The sequence below is a fragment of the Staurois parvus genome, unplaced genomic scaffold, assembly GCF_062004578.1.
Source record: "Staurois parvus isolate SC_StPar_1 unplaced genomic scaffold, SC_StPar_1.0 ptg001718l, whole genome shotgun sequence".
In the NCBI taxonomy this organism is placed as follows: domain Eukaryota; kingdom Metazoa; phylum Chordata; class Amphibia; order Anura; family Ranidae; genus Staurois; species Staurois parvus.
The window spans coordinates 68,484-86,411 of NW_028319514.1; the positions used below are offsets into that span (position 1 = coordinate 68,484).

The 17,928-nt window shown below is 43.9% G+C and overlaps 1 protein-coding gene across 1 annotated transcript in view; it reads left to right on the forward strand.

Moving 5' to 3' along the window:
- Nucleotides 1-13,912, forward strand: part of LOC149434658 (transcriptional enhancer factor TEF-1) — a 69,617-nt gene extending 55,705 nt beyond the window's left edge. Inside the window, exon 8 of the mRNA XM_089663549.1 lies at nucleotides 1,857-13,912. Coding sequence (XP_089519675.1) covers nucleotides 1,857-1,970 — 114 coding nt within the window. The 3' untranslated portion in view covers nucleotides 1,971-13,912. The remainder of the gene's footprint in view (nucleotides 1-1,856) is intronic.
- The last annotated feature ends 4,016 nt before the right edge of the window (nucleotides 13,913-17,928 follow it).

The following is a 17,928-nucleotide window of genomic DNA, read 5'->3' on the forward strand; positions in this document are numbered from 1 at the left end:
ATATTTTAAAACTATTATTCTCAAATATATTGACATATATTTGAAATACTACACTTTAGGACGCACGCACGCACGCACGCACGCACGCATGCACACACACACTCGAATGTTCAGTGTATTGTAAATAAATTCAGCAGAAATGCATGTCTAACAAATGATGACTGATCTGCATGTTCATGAGGGAAATAAGACTTAGTACTTGGTGGCAAATCCCTTGTTGGCAATCACAGAGGTCAGACGTTTCCTTTAGTTGGCCACCAAGTTTGCACACATCTCAGGAGGGATTTTGGCCCATTCCTCTTGGCAGATCCTCTCCAAGTCATTAAGGTTTGGTGGCTGACGTTTGGCAACTTGAACTTTCAGCTCCCTCCACAGATTTTCGATCGGATTAAGGTCTGGAGACTGGCTAGGCCACTCCAGGACCTTAATATGATTCTTCTTGAGCCACTCCTTTGTTACCTTGGCCGTGTTTTGTCATGCTGGAACACCCATCCACGACCCATTTTCAATGCCCTGGCTGAGGGAAGAAGGTTGTCACCCAAGATTTGATGGTACATTGCCCCATCCATCGTCCCTTTGACGCGGTGCAGTTGTCCTGTCCCCTTAGCAGAAACCCCCCCCAAAGCAGAATGTTTCCACCACCATGTTTGACAGTTGGGATGGTGTTCTTGGGGTCATAGGCAGCATTCCTCCTCCTCCAAACACGGCGAGTTGATGTCAAAGAGCTCGATTTTGGTCTCATCTGACCACAACACTTCCCACCAGTCCTCCTCTGCATCATTCAGATGTTCAGTGGCAAACTTCAGACGGGCCTGGACATGTGCTTTCTTGAGCAGAGGGACCTTGCGGGCACTGCAGGATTTCAGTCCTTGTCGGCGTAGTGTATTACCAATTGTTTTCTTGGTGACTGTGGTCCCAGCTGGCTGGAGATCATTGACAAGATCCTCACGTGTAGTTCTGGGATTATTCCTCACTGTTCTCATGATCATTGACATTCCACGAGGTGAACGATTGCACCAACTGTTGTCACCTTCTCACCAAGCTGCTTGGCGATAGTTTTGTAGCCCAGTCCAGCCTTCTGTAGGTCTACAATCTTGTCCCTGACATCCCTGGACAGCTGTTTGGTCTTTGCCATGGTGGAGAGTTTGGAATCTGATTGTTTGATTGCTCCTGTGGACAGGTGTCTTTTATACAGGTAACAAAATGAGATTAGCAGCACTCCCTTTAAGAGACTGCTTCTAATCTCAGCTTGTTAACTGTATGAGAGACACCTGGGAGCCAGAAATCCTGCTGAATGATAGGGGATCAAATCCTTATTTCCCTCATGAACATGCAGATCAGTCATCATTTGTTAGACGCATTTCTGCTGAATTTATTGTTGCTATTCTGTCTCTCAGTGTTACAATACACCGAACATTCGATTTTTAGACCGATCATTTCTGTGTGAGGGGCAAACATTCAACATCGGCAGGGGAGCAAATACGCATTTCCTTCACTGTATATATATATATATGTATGTATGTGTATATATACATACATACTCACATACACACACACACTATATGTTGAAATGCGTTTTTTATAGATTACAAAATATATGAAAAATATTTTAAAAAAATATATTTTTTTAAATATATTCTGATTTTTTTTTAACCTATAAAAAAGTCATTTTAACATATATTTGTAAATACATTCCAAAAATGTAGATTAAGTGCATTTTTAAAGACTGGCCTGGTCAGAAAGGGGGGGGGGGGGGGAATCCTGTGGAGGGCGAGGGGTTAAGTTCTACTTTACCACAACGTTGTGCCATTTTGCCGTTTAACAGTTTCTTTTTCTCTCTCTTTTTTTTTTTCAAGGTGGTAACAAACAGGGATACACAAGACACACTACTGTGCATGGCGTGCGTATTCGAAGTGTCAAACAGTGAACACGGAGCACAACATCACATCTACAGGCTGGTGAAAGAATGAATGTAGTCTCTGCTCCCCCCCCCCCCCCCCCCCCCACCCCCACTCCATATATCCCATTTAGACAAACACTAAAAAAACTTCACAATGGACACTGACTAAAACCTCAACACTAGCGGCAGCGCCTAAAGCCCACCCAACGTTTCTCTCTGCTCTGTTTATTTCAATGGCGTCATTTCTAATTTGTTTATAAATTAATTGTAGCTGTGAAACATTACAGTTTGTAAAGATTTCTTAAAAAAGTGGAAAAAAAAAGCAAAAAAAAAAAAAAAATGTTGGGGAGAACGCGTTGTTGCCTTGCAGAGCAATCGCACAGCGTAGTTATCCAGCAGTGACACAGTTAAATGGTGCCACAGCTACTTAAAGTAGTCTCTGTCTGTGATCGCTTATCATAAAGGAATTTAAAAAAAAAAAAAATCAAATCACCGATTTTTCTTTGTAAAAAAAAAAAAAAGCCTTTAATGTTTTTTTTTTCTTTTTTTTAATGCTTGGACAATACAAGCAAGATACATTTAAAATGTATGAATGTAAACAGACATTTTTAATTGTAAACCTTTATTTTTTTTTTTTTTTTAACTACCTGAGGGAAATGCATACGGACGAATGTAATTCTCTAAGTTATTTTAAGGAATTTTTTTTTCTGTTTTAAACCAAATGATATATGCTTCAGATGTGCCTGAAATGAGGCGGGAGGATTTTTTTTTTTTTTTTTTTTATGTTTAGTCCACAACACTATTTTAAAAACCGGTACAGCAATTTAAACCAGCCCTTGTAGAAAAATATCTAGTATATTCAAATGTAACGTACTGTACTAATTCAAAGATTTTAGGATAGCAAAACAAAGATGGCTTATTTTGCAATAAATTAACTTTTTTTTTTATTTTAACTTACACAAATTATTTTTCGTCTTTTTAGATGTTTTATATTTAATTTTAACAGAATGGAGTGAAAGTAATTCTGCTGTAAATCTGTTTTTTTTTTAATATAAAATTTGTACAAATGCAGGGTTTTAATGGACCTAAAATCAACACCACTGAAATAGCCTTCAGCCCATGCGTGCTCCATCTGGGTCCCACAAGTTGCTCCCGGTGTGCCCTCCATCTGGAATCCACAAGTTGCTCCCAGCGTGTGCTCTTTCTGCGTCCAACATGTTGCTCCCAGTGTGTTCTCCATCTAGGTCCCATGAGTTGCTCCAGTGTGCCCTCCATCAAGGTCCCACGAGTTGCTCTCAGTGTGCCCTCCTTCTGGGTCCCACAAGTTGCTCCAAACGTGTTCCATCTGGGTCCAACACATTGCTCCCACCGTGTGATCCGTCTAGGTCCCACGAGTTTCTCCCAGTGTGCCCTCCATCAAGGTCCCATGAGTTTCTCCCAGTGTGTCCTCCATCAAGGTCCCATGAGTTTCTCCCAGTGTGCCCTCCATCAAGGTCCCATGAGTTGCTCCCAGTGTGCCCTCCATCTGGTTCCCACATATCGCTCCCAGCATGTTCTCTATCCGGGTCCCATGCGTTGCTCCCAGTGTGTTCTCTATCCGGGCCCCACGCGTTGCTCCCAGCGTGTGTTCTCAATCCAGGTCCCATGCATTGCTCCCAGTGTGTTCTCTATCCGGGCCCCACGCGTTGCTCCCAGCGTGTGTTCTCAATCCAGGTCCCACGCATTGCTCCCAGCGTGTTCTCCATCCGGGTCCCATGCGTTGCTCCCAGTGTGTGCCTCATATGGGTCCAACATGTTTCTCTAATTGTGTGCTCCATCTGGTCCCACAAGTTGCTCCTAATCCTTTCCATCTGTTTGGCATGGCCATGTATAGAGCAGAGGCATTGGTTGGTTACCTCTACCTGTTTAGCCTTTCAGCTTCACAGAAGACATGCACAGAAGGCTGGGCTCCAAGAGATTCTTAAGGTTAAAAAAATACATCTCTCCATCATATGGGGTATCCCTAGGGGCTCCCAGAATAGTCCAAACAAAGTATGAGAGCACCACAGGTCTGTAGGATCTCAAGAAAAATGTATTAATCTTGATAAAAGGTTAGACAACAAAGCCAAAACATTGCAGGGGCTCAAAACTCCTCCATCAGGACTGACAAAGATCATATGAAGTAGTATAAATCAGAAGATCTAAATTTGGTGAATACGTGTATAGTTATGGAAGCATGGTCTACTGTGAAACCAAGTATGGTTATGCAGTAGACCAGCTTTTTTTAACCAAGGTTCCTCAAGAAGGTACAAGGGGTTCCTAGAGATTTGGCTGATTGGCCTTCCATTTGATGGCACCTGCATAATTCTGGGGCCAATGCCACTTGGCAGAGCCAGCTGCATGACCCCAATGATCTTTTTAGCTGGATGTAAGGGTGTCATTCAACACCACTGTAAGGGGGACATTGTTCCCTCTGGCCACCAATGTAAGGGGGCATGTTTGCCACTGTGCCTCAATTAATTGGTTTTAGCAGGGGTTCCCTAAGACCTAAAATTATTTCAAGGGTTCCTCTGGGATAGAAAGGTTGAGAAAGGCTGCAGTAGACCATACTTTCATAATCGGTGATGAGTGGCCTTTCAGCATTGAGGGTCCACACAGCATCAGACTAAAAGTCCTGACTTGAATTTAGGTTCACTTCATCAAAAAGAACAGGTCTCTGAAATCAGGGCAGGGGGGGGACTCAATTCTAGAGGTCTTTAAAAAGAAATCTCACTCAATTTTCAATGTTTCAGAATGGCAAGTTATATCCTAGACTGCCTTCCTCTACCATAACAGCTGTTTGCCAAGTAATGTCCTGGAACTGCACTTTAAATATCAGGTATAGGGATGACCTAGGACATGCACTTGTCCCATTTTACCAGGGTAATGATCTCCCATGTACAAACTGTACACTCTTAATATCACATACTCCTCCATCATCCATCTAATCATGCTGCTTCCCTGTGTTGATGAGAAACATTAATTTGTTAAGAATAGCCATTCTCAAGGAGCATTCTGTGGAACCCTACAGTTCCTCCAGAGCCAAGAGCAATGGTGGATTGACCTCACCTTTGGGGGTGCCTGCATAGCTAAAGGTCGAACACCATTTGGCAGAGGCAGCTGCATGACGCCCATGATCTATTCAGCTGTCTGTTGGGTGGCAATTTGACCAATGATGTAAGAGGGCATTGTTCTCTCTGACCGTCAATGTAAGGACCATTCTTCCCGCTCAACACCAATGGTAGGGACATTCTTCCCACTGATCACCAATATAAGGGGCATTCTCCCACTGACCACCAATGTAAGGGGCATTCTTCCCACTGACCTCCAATGTAAGGGGCATTCTTCCCACTGACCTCCAATGTAAAAGGAATTCTTCCCACTGACCACCAATGTAAGGAGCATTCATCCCACTGACCTCCAATGTAAGGAGCATTCTACCCACTGACCACCAATGTAAGGGACATTCTTCCCCCTGACCACGAATGTATAGGACATTCTTCCCATTGGCCACCAACGTGAGGAGCATTCATCTCACTGACCATCAATGTATACTCTTCCTACTGACCGCCAATGAATTGTATTTAAGGGGTTCCTCTAAACCTGAATTTTTTTTATAAGTATCCACTGGGGTAAAAAAGGTTGAGAGACCACTTTAGAATGTTTAAAAGAGTGCAACAGGCTGAATTTAAAGCAGAACTTCAGTTTGCCTCCTAGGTGGCTCTTCCCCCTTGGGTGGCACCATTATGGTACATGCCCAGATGTGCCCATGATCTCTGCCCGGTCTTTCGTCTCCTCGCCGAAGTAACACAGGGATCAGCAGGGAATTGCCTTACAAAAAAATTGCACGCACCCCGTTCATTCTGAGCAGTTTGGAATAAAAAGCTAAGAACGTGTGCATTTTGTACCCCTCTCCCCCCCATCACCCTCTAACTTATTTTTGTAAGCCTCATTAACTAGAGGATAAATGTATAAATCTATATGTGTGTTTTATATACATGTTCCATTTTGATAACAGCAGCATTAAAGCAGAATACTTTCACTCCAGGTCTGTCGGTTTTATAACACTAACCCCCGGCCGGGTCCTCGGATGGGTGTATAAGCCTTTGTGTTAACAAATGTTTGGTGGGGGAGGGGGGTGGGGTGTACTTTCTGATTCTTTCAAACACTTGTATTTTAAGTTAAACACTACTTCTTAAATTACTGTTTTTTAATGTTTATGTATCTGTGACAACTTCAGTGAAAACTACAAAGCCAACTCCACTCAAAACATAAAATATACATTTTGGATGTTTAGCATTTTTTTTGGGGGGGGGGGGGAGATCAAATCCCCCTCCTGTGAACAACGAACAATGAGATTTCCCTGTAGTAGTTTGCACCTGCCCCAAGACCTAAAGCTGTCCATGTTGCAGCCATCTGAAACCATGGAGGTGGGAAAGCACCAATTTGTAGATGGCTCCACCCTACAGTCCCTGGGTAATATAGTAAGCCAGCTTGTGGTTTTTTTAGGGTGGGGTAGCGCCAACCTGAATTCCTGGAGATGCCTCCACTCCAGAGTCTCTGAGTGATACAAGAGGCCAGCTTGTGGTTTCTTTCGGTGGGGGGGGGGGTGTAGTACCAGCCTGAATTTCTGGAGAAGTCTCCACACTGGAGTTCCAGAGTGATACAAGAGGCTAGCTTGTGGTTTGTTAGGGTGGGGTAGCGCCAACCTGAATTCCCTTAGATGCCTCCACTCCAGAGTCTCTGAGTGATACAAGAGGCCAGCTTGTGGTTTGTTAGGGTGGGGTAGCGCCAACCTGAATTCCCTTAGATGCATCCACTCCAGAGTCTCTGAGTGATACAAGAGGCCAGCTTGTGGTTTTTTTTCGGTGGGGGGAGGAGGGGGGGGTGTAGTAGCAGCCTGAATTTCTAGAGAAGTCTCCACACTGTAGTCCCAGAGTGATACAAGAGGCCAGCCTGTGGTTTGTTAGGGTGGGTAGCGCCAACCTGAATTCCTGGAGATGGCTCCACTCCAGGGGCTCTGGGTGATACAAGAGGCCAGCTTGTGGTTTCTTTTGGGGGGGGAAGAGGGGTGTAGTACCAGCCTGAATTTCTGGAGAAGTCTGCACACTGGAGTCCCAGAGTGATACAAGAGGCCAGCTTGTGGTTTGTTCAGTGAGGAGCAGCACCAACCTGAATGCCTGGAGATGCTTCCACACTGGGTTCCTTAAGTGATTTAAAAAGCCAGTTTGTGCCAGTTGTTTTACCCCTGCTGAGGGAAAATGGATCATGATTTGCTGGGATTTTTGCTTTCCTCTGGATCAACTGTGGGTATAGGATTATAACTTTTTGTTTTAATGGTTGCACTGGATGGACTTTAGTCTTTTTTTTTTTTCAGCCAGACTATGTAACTATGTGGTTACTTCAGTTGGGGTGAGTGGGTGGGTAGTGCCAACCTAAAATTCCTGTAGATGATTCCACACTGGAGTCCCTGAGGGATATAAAAGGCCAGCTTGTGGGTTCTTTGTTGGGGAGGTATCACCGACCTAAATTCCTGGAGTTGCCTCCACACTGGAGTCCCTGAGTGATATAAGAGGCCAGCTTGTGGTTTCTTTGTTGGGGAGGTATCACCAATCTAAATTCCTGGAGTTGCCTCCACACTGGAGTCCCTGAGTGATATAAGAGGCCAGCTTGTGGTTTCTTTGTTGGGGAGGTATCACCAATCTAAATTCCTGGAGTTGCCTCCACACTGGAGTCCCTGAGTGATATAAGAGGCCAGCTTGTGGTTTCTTTGTTGGGGAGGTATCACCAATCTAAATTCCTGGAGTTGCCTCCACACTGGAGTCCCTGAGTGATATAAGAGGCCAGCTTGTGGTTTCTTTGTTGGGGAGGTATCACCAATCTAAATTCCTGGAGTTGCCTCCACACTGGAGTCCCTGAGTGATATAAGAGGCCAGCTTGTGGTTTCTTCGGGTGGGATTAGGGAGTAGTGCCAACTTGAATTCCTGGAAATGCCTCTACATCAAGTTCCTTGAATGATTTAAAAGGCCAGTTTGTGGTTTTCTTCACTGGAACCCACAATACGTTATTGGGTGGAGTTGGCTTTGAAGATCTACAGGTGGAAGCATAGAACCGCAGAACTGGGTGGATGCCTTGCCTTTCTGTCCTTCACACTGTGAAGGAGCAAATATTTTATTACACTACTTTCTAAATGGCCTAAACAACAAAAAACTGTCATTTTTCTGAATAGCCTTAACCCTCCTCTATGTACTCACATCGAAAAAGTGTCCTGTAACTATGAGCCCTTTTATAAGCTGGAAGAAATTAATTTATCATCTAGAACTTTTTATTAAAGATTATTATTACCACTCAAAGCTGCCAAAGCATTTTTGAATGCAGTGCCTTAGAGATAACTTCAGAGAGCCTGTCAAATGCGTGGAACAGTTCTCAGTCCCAAAACAAACCAAACTTTTTGTTTTTGAAAATGTACTCTTGTTTGCTGAACATATTGGGTGATGGAAGGTTTAATTCTGGGTGAGATTTGTACAGTGTGGCCCCATATTTTCTATGAATATCGGGGCTTTTGAAAAGAAAGAATGTCCATTCACACCTCTGCGTTCTAACATCCATCTCACAGTTGAGGGCACTTGGCAATGTGCTCTGGATGTGGTTCAGCGCAATGCATTGCAGGTACCTTGTTGGTGCCTCGTAGCAGCACAAAAAACAGTTTACTGTTCTCCAACAAATCAGATGGGCTCACTATTATTATTTTTTATATCAAGCATGCCTAATGAAGAATTAATTTATCAGAATGTTCTGGCCTTACACAAAGCTATATTGTAGAGAGTTGTAAAATTGTAACTTGGATAGGAAGAGGGTGAGGGGTCCTATTTATGAAGGGTCAATAGAAGATTCACCATATATATTACCTAATCTTTGGTGGAAGGGGGTAAGGGGTCCAATATATGAAGGGTCAATAGAAGATACACCAAATACATTAACTGGTGTTTGGTGGAAGGGGGTGAGGGGTCCTATTTATGAAGGATCAATAGAAGATTCACCATCTACATTAACTGGTGTTTGGTGGACCCTTCATTAGAAGAGTCACCATCTACATTAACTGGTGTTTGGTGGAAGGGGGTGAGGGGTCCTATTTATGAAGGATCAGTAGAAGATTCACCATCTACATTAACTGGTGTTTGGTGGAAGGGGGTGAGGGGTCCTATTTATGAAGGATCAGTAGAAGATTCACCATCTACATTAACTGGTGTTTGGTGGAAGGGGGTGAGGGGTCTTATTTATGACGGGTCAGTAGAAGAGTCACCATCTACATTAACTGGTGTTTGGTGGAAGGGGGTGAGGGGTCTTATTTATGACGGGTCAGTAGAAGAGTCACCATCTACATTAACTGGTCTTTAGTGGACCCTTCATTAGAAGAGTCACCATCTACATTAACTGGTGTTTAGTGGAAGGGGGTGAGGGGTCCTATTTATGAAGGGTCAGTAGAAGATTCACCATCTACATTAACTGGTCTTTAGTGGACCCTTCATTAGAAGTCACCATCTAAATTAACTGGTGTTTGGTGGAAGGGGGTGAGGGGTCCTATTTATGAAGGGTCAGTAGAAGATTCACCATATGACATTAACTGGTGTTTGGTGGAAGGGGGTGAGGGGTCCTATTTATGAAGGGTCAGTAGAAGATTCACCATATGACATTAACTGGTGTTTGGTGGAAGGGGGTGAGGGGTCCTATTTATGAAGGGTCAGTAGAAGATTCACCATCTACATTAACTGGTGGTTGGTGGAAGGGGGTGAGGGGTTCTATTTATGAAGGGTCAGTAGAAGATTCACCATCTACATTAACTGGTGTTTGGTGGAAGGGAGTGAGGGGTCCTATATATGAAGGGTCAATAGAAGATTCACCATCTACATTAACTGGTCTTTGGTGGACCCTTCAATAGAAGATTCACCATCTACATTAACTGGTCTTTGGTGGACCCTTCAATAGAAGATTCACCATCTACACTAACTGGTGTTTGGTGGAAGGGGGTGAGGGGACCTATATATGAAGGGTCAATAGAAGATTCTCCATCTACATTAACTGGTGTTTGGTGGAAATGGGTGAGGGGACCTATATATGAAGGGTCAATAGAAGATTCACCATCTACATTAACTGGTGTTTGGTGGAAGGGGGTGAGGGGACCTATATATGAAGGGTCAATAGAAGATTCTCCATCTACATTAACTGGTGTTTGGTGGAAATGGGTGAGGGGACCTATATATGAAGGGTCAATAGAAGATTCACCATCTACATTAACTGGTGTTTGGTGGAAGGGGGTGAGGGGTCCTATATATGAAGGGTCAATAGAAGATTCACCATCTACATTAACTGGAGTTTGGTGGAAGGGGGTGAGGGGTCCTATATATGATGGGTCAATAGAAGATTCACCATCTACATTAACTGGTGTTTGGTGGAAATGGGTGAGGGGACCTATATATGAAGGGTCAATAGAAGATTCACCATCTACATTAACTGGTGTTTGGTGGAAGGGGGTAAGGGGGTCCTATATATGAAGGGTCAATAGAAGATTCACCATCTACATTAACTGGTCTTTGGTGGACCCTTCAATAGAAGATTCACCATCTACAGTAACTGGTGTTTGGTGGAAGGGGGTGAGGGGTCCTATTTATGAAGGGTCAGTAGAAGATTCACCATCTACATTAACTGGTCTTTGGTGGACCCTTCATTAGAAGATTCACCATCTACATTAACTGGTGTTTCGTGGAATGGGGTGAGGGATCCTATTTATGACGGGTCAGTAGAAGATTCACCATCTACATTAACTGGTCTTTGGTGGACCCTTCAATAGAAGATTCACCATCTACATTAACTGGTGTTTGGTGGAAGGGGGTGAGGGGACCTATATATGAAGGGTAAATAGAAGATTCACCATCTACATTAACTGGTCTTTGGTGGACCCTTCAACAAAGCTTCACCAGGTTCTTTTTTACTAAGAGTTGTCATACTTCTAACATAGCGACTGATCCAATGGCCAGTCAACTGGTGAATCTGTCTAACCTGTTCACTTTTATTTATTGTGGATTTACCATCTGCATCCCGTCTTGACCACCTTAACTATTGCCAATGGTGTTGAGAATCTTCCATCCTTCATCAGTAGACCCCAATAGTCCTTTTATTGTACTGTAAACATCCACTGCTGGCGAGATGAAGAAGCAAAATGCCACAATTGGATTTTTTTTTTTTGCTTCTTATCTGCCTCCTGACCAAAATGTTTTTTTTTGTTTTATCCTGATCTGAACGTGCCTTTGAACCGAAATATTCCAGCTTACAAAAGTGCTGTACTAATGTGTATGGAGATTTGTAGAGACCAAAAATACAGACAGATCACCACAATGCCTTTTTTTTTTTTTTGGTTGGACGGTTGCCACAAAAGCAGCTTCAAAAGGAACACCACGCGTGTATGCCTAACTGCCACAGCTCTGTTCCACGGCAGGGAAAAGAAAAAATAAAATCATTGCTGAGATCCGTAGCGGGACATGAGCTTTTTTTTTTTTTTTTTTTTTTTCTTTTTTTTTTTGGGTGATGTGACAGGTTGTTAATTCCAGCTACCAGCTCTACATGCTTGGCCATTCGCTTTACATATTGCCTTACGTTACTGTTTCCCAAAGCTGTCCTCTAGTCCCACTAGGGACATATTCACACGGAAATACTACAGCATACACCCCCAGCAAGGGCCACGTTTGCATGCGCGGGGATGGACAGGCGTTCCATGCATCGCCAATTGGGATGGAGCTGCTGGTTCCAGTTTGACAGCCGTGCGTATGAGGCCATGCATCTGCCATATTGGGAGTGGCAACTGTGTTCATGCAACCACTGCATCCCAATGGCTATGAATGGGATTGCCCGCCCAGGACACCTATGCCTCCCTGCGTGGGCAAAAACCACCCTCGCACCCAGCGTACGCTATAGTGCGGCTGTGTGAACAAGGCCTAACCCGTCATGAGGTAAACTGCATGACAGGTACACTTCATTAATCCACCTGTACATAGGTGGCGCTACGACTACAACAGGCACTCCTAACGGGGGCTTCAGGACTGTCTGGGGAAACACTAAAAACCATAACCTGCATTGCTGCCCACCGGCTAGCGTCGGCCATGTTTGCCGGGCGGAGCGGTGCACGGTAGCCCTGAACACTGTTACAAATATTTTTTTATAATGGTCTAACTCAATGCCTTCAAATGCCGTTAGAGCCAGATGCCTTTATAAAAATCCCTTAAATTCCCTTTTAACCTTCTGAAGAATTAAAAAAAAAAAAAAAAAAACTTTTTAAAAAAAGGGAGATTTTTACAACATCAAAATTTTCATCATCTTATTATTACACCCATGTTTTCTATTTACAGTTTATATACAATGTTATTTATCATGTAAAATTGCCTGGCTTCAATTTTTTTTTTTTATTTTATTTTTAATTTTGGCTTTCTTGAATTTCTTACTGCTAAACAAAAATTAAAAAAAGTATATTGCATCCACACGCTCCATACTCTTGTGCTCTTAGGATGAAAAGTTTACATTTTCAGTACAAGAAAATAAATAGATCCTACATATATACTGTGATGTAAAAAAAAAAAAAGTTAAAAATTAAAAAATAGTCGAGATTCTTCCTATGGAAGTAATTTCTGTTGTGATAACATTTTTTTTTTTTCCTTTAGGTTTCCGTCATAATAAAGATTTTTTTTTTTTTTTTAAACACATCTGCCCTGTGATGATAGAAATCCACATTTAAAATTTCATTTTATTTCGCTGTATTTTTTTTTTTTCCTCTTAACCATATTTGCTTGGTCAAGTGTTAAAGAGAAATCTTACACCTGGCTGGAGAGACGAGGAAATTTCAGAGTAAACCAGTCCCTAATTCGTGTCTAGCCTCAACAATCATCATGCCCAATATGGCTACTTATTTATAATTAAAAAATATATATATATTTACCAGCCACGGTGAACCCTGGGTCATCAGAGGTTCTTTTTGGTATATTTGTATATTTTATGGCTGCATTATTTTCCTAGCTTATTCTAGGTTAAAAAAAAAAAAAAAAAAAAAGGAAAATTATATTAAAAAAAAAAAAATCAAAATGTGCCTAACACAAACAAAAATTTTATAACTCTCAAACCCGATAGCCTTTACTGCTTAAATATGACTTTGTTGTGTGTAAACTGTTTTGCCATAAAACTGTGTTCACATTGTAAGTGTCTTTAAAAAATTCTCGCCTTCTGTTTTGTGTACTGTTTAAAAAAAAAAATAAAAAATAAAAATAAAGGAATAAAAAAAAAAAAAATGGTTTTGTGAATCTACATATTCATATATATGGTCAATGGTTAATTTAATGTTGTAGCCGGTTTTGTTCATGCAGAAGCTGCCTTGTTACCTTTATAAATTCACAACAAAAAGCTGTTTTTTTTGAATGTTTTTGTACCATTTTCAAATTTTCCGTCGAGGCGACATCAGTCAAGGCCTTTTAGCAGTTCAATTTTTTTTTATTTTTTTTTTTTTTCCTGTTTGTCCTTGTGTAGGTACTGGTACCTTTATGTTGTTAAAAAAAAAAGAAAAGAAAAATATGTTTCAAGTGTTGGCTTTAAAGTGAATTTATCTTCTAGAGAGATAGTTAATATGAAATTATAGGGTTTGTGTGGAGAATTTTTTTTTTTTTTTTTTTTTTAAACGGTGCTTTGTTTGAATAAAAAAAAAAAAAGATAAAAATAAAATAAAATTGTATTCTAGCTTTTTGGCGGTACATGTGTGATTTAATATCTATGACAGTTAAGTGCAATTATTTCATCACTCTAAAATGCTATTTTTGTGTTGGTTACTGCAGGTGTTTTAATGTCTTTGCAAAGTGACAGATTTTGATGCCTTCTTGATAGTGGTAGATTTTTTTGTAGCTTTTTAGAAACTTTGTATTCATACAGTATCAATTGAAAAATAAAAACCATTAAATTGTTCACGACTTTGTTCTGTTCTTCGGTGTGGGATGTGGGAGGCAGGCGGCGTGAAGAATACGCCATTGTGGAGGGATGTGTAATTCAACTATTGAAAAAAAATATATATTTTGCGGTGACATTTAAAGCTGAAATTCAATTGGACAGGATTCTTCTTGACTAAAATTGCTAACTCTGACTTGCTAAATATGTATCAAACTTGCGCCAAGGAAATACGTGAAAAATTAAGTGAAAAATTAAATGCTGCTGTTCAAGGATTGACTAAACATAAAAAAAATAATAAAAATAATACAGCGCAAATAATCAAAACTGTGAAAAAGTCTTTGGACTTTCACGAATAATTTTTCACAGTTTTGATTATTTGTATTATTTGCGCTGTATTATTTTGGTTATTACTCTGACTTGTGGCAGCTTCTAATGCACCCTGTGAGAAGCTCACAGCATGCAGTGAAAGACATCCAGCAATCCTCTAGCTCACGTGTCAAACACAAGGCCTGTGGGCCACGTTTGGCCTGCCGTGCCATTTCATGTGGCCCTGCAGCTGCGGCACCTCCCTCATCTCTGCCCCCACCTTGTCTCAGCAGGGAGGAGAAAAGAACTCCTCCACTAGATCTCGAGCTTCTCCATGCAGCCATGGAGAGGCTTGTCTCTTCTCCCCCCCCCCCCCCCTCCGCCATATCAGCAGCAGAGAGGACGACAGAACTCCTACAGATTCTGTGAGGCCACACCACACCCCCTCATCTCCTCTCTGCTGCTGAATGCTGAGACCAAGGGAGGAGGAGACAAGGGAGTGCTGTAGCTTTACAGAGAGGTGCAGGATCTGTAGGAGGAGTTCTGTCCTCCGCCTCCCCTGGTCTCTGTATTTGGCAGCAGAGAGGAGGAAAGAACTCCTACAGATCCTGCACCTATCTGTGAGGCACACCCTCCTCTCCACCGTCCTCGGTCTCCATGTTTGAAAGCATGGAGGAGGACAGGACTCCTCCTACAGATCCTGCACCTCTCTGTGAAGCTACAGCACACCATCTTCTCCGCCCCCTCGATATTCATGTTTGAAGCAGCGAGGAGGACAGAACACCTTCTACAGATCCTGCACCTCTCTGTGAAGCTACAGCACACCCTCATATCGCCCCCCCCCCGATCTCCATGTTTGAAAGCAGCGAGGAGGACAGAACTTCTCCCACAGATCCTGCACCTCTCTGTAAAGCTACAGCACACCCTCATCTCTGCCCCCCTGATCTCCATGTTTGAAAGCAGCAATGAGGACAGGACTCCTCCTATGGATCCTGTACCTCTCTGAAGCTACAGCACACCCTCATCTCCGTCCCCCTTGATCTCCATGTTTGAAAGCAGCGAGGAGGACAAGACGCCTCCTATGGATCCTGTACCTTTCTGTGAAGCTACAGCACACCCTCATCTCCCCCCCAGTCTCTATGTTTGAAAGCAGCGAGGAGGATAGAACTCCTCCTACAGATCCTGCACCTCTCTGTGAAGCTACAGCACACCCTCGTCTCTTCTCCCCCCCCCCAGTCTCCATGTTTGAAAGCAGTGAGGAGGACAGAGCTCCTCGTACAGATCCTTCACCTCTCTGTGCAGCTGCAGCACACCCTCAGCTCCAACTTCTCTCAGCACTCAACAGACTCCAGCCCTCCTTTAGTCTTCCTCCAGAACCTGCACCTTCTGCTTCTTGGCAGTAGCACAAGGTAAGGGGGGCTGAACTGTGATGAGAGGGTGGGGAACTTTTGACTTCTGATGGGGGGGCTCTTGACATCTAGTCTTACAGAGACAACCGGCCCTTTGAGGGCAACCATAATGCTGATTTGGGCCAAATTGAATCTGCGTTTGACACCCCTGCTACTAGCTTTTTCCTCCCAAGTCTGACTGTTGCTGGCGTACCCCATTCATTCATCGGATTTCAGTTCTTTCAATCATGGAGGGTGTTACTTAGGGTGGTCTGCATGCCTAGGAATGCTCACTGCTTCACACTGACACTCGCCCATCGAGGCATTTTGATGTTTGCATAACTCCTCCCAAGAGCCAACCCACTGCTTGCACCAGGACTGAGGGCCTTAAGAGGAGTAGTGAGGCAGGGTGCTGTGTTTTCAGGAAGCTATGTACAGCACCCTGCCGGCCCCTCCCACCAGATCTGTCTGCATTGCATAGCGAGCACAACAGGGCCAGATCTAGCCTGTGGGGGGGCTAGTAAAAAATGTCACGGGGGCACAGGATATGAGGTCAGTAGGGCAGTGTACAGGGGTTAGCAGGGCAGAGGATGAAGAGGAGAGGGTCCATGCTGGTAGGACATCCAACAGAGCTCCTCCTTCCATCCATGCACTGCACACAGCCTGGGCCCTCAGCAGATCTCCTGCTACAGCTCATAACTGAGATTGGATTTCCTTACGGACACAGCCTTGATCTGCACAGTGTGTAGCTGGCTACTGCAGCTGTGCTGCCATTCTAATCTGGGAGTTTCGAAGGTCAGAATTGTGGCATAGCAGCCAGGCACACACTGCGCAGATTGAGGCTGTGTCTGTAAGGGAATCCAATCTCAGCCATGTGCTGTGTAGGAAGCAGGCCCTTCACAATCTGCAGCATAATTGAGTCTTACCTTTTATTCCTTCATTCCCTCCAACACAAACCCAATGTGAAGGGCCTGCTTCCCACACAGCACATGGCCGAGATTGGATTCCATTACAGACACAGCCTCAATCTGCGCAGTGTGTACCTGGCTGCTATGTCACAATTCTGACCTGTGAAACTCCCAGATTAGAATGGCAGCACAGCTGCAGTAGCCAGCTACACACTGTGCAGATCAAGGCTGTGTCTATAAGGGAATCCAGTGTGTACCTGGCTGCTATGTCTGTAAGGGAATCCAATCTCGGCCATGTGCTGGCACACAAAGGCCCACAGTTTGGAGACCACTGATCTACGATACGATATGTTAATGAATCTATACTGGATTACTTAGACTTGTGGTGCTCTTATCCTTTACACTTTCTTTGGATTGTCCTGGGGCCCCGTGCAGTTACCACACATGATAGAGAGCTGTCCCTCAAGCTGGGAGATTACAGCCACAAGATCATACTTGCCATTGAGTCTCACGCTCAGTCAGGACCCACTTTGAAATATCTGCAGGAGAATAATCTGCATCTGACTCTTCCAGTTGTGTCAGAAGTCTGGGGTTCCGCTGCTCTATGTGGTTCCATCCACCAGCCCCCCCTATGTCACTACCATCCCTCCCACTGACAAGGTAAGGGGGGCTGAACTGTGATGAGAGGGTGGGGAACTGACACCAACCACGGGGCACAATTCCCACTGGCACCGACGGGGCACCATTCCTCCCACTGACACCGACTGGGGACCATTCCTTCCACTGGCACCGATGACAGGGCACTATTCCTTCCACTGGCACCAACGATGGGCCCTATTCCACCCACTGACACCAACGACAGGGCACTATTCCTCCCACTGACACCAACGACAGGGCACTATTCCTCCCACTGGCACCAAGGATGAGGCAGTATTCATTTCACTGACACTGATGATGGGGTTCTATTCCTCCCACTGACACCAGCAATGGGACATTATTCCCTTGACACCAATGATGATGCACTATTCCTCCCCCTAATGCCAAAGATGCCCTGTTTACTCCCACTGACACCAGGACAATTTCAACTCCCAATGGCCACAGTCCAGCTCCACTAAAATCTGAAGGACAGTAAACTGGTAAAGTTTGGAGACCCCTGTTGTCTACAGGAGACACCAGGAATAATGGAGGAGTACAGCCAAAGCTCTTTGGGCTGTACTGTTCCTTGGGATCACAGGAGTTCATTCTGCACTCCTGTGACCCTTTTTCAGCTGAGGGCGGGCTGAAGATCGCTGTCGGCTGGTCTCATTCAACCAGTCCAGACTGGGAAAAGATCCCGCCATTAAAACCAGGCTCAGCCTCTCAGCGAGCCAGCCACTCCCTTCCCCTCCTCAGTCCAGCGCTCCAGTGAGTGCTGGGGGGGATGGAACAGACA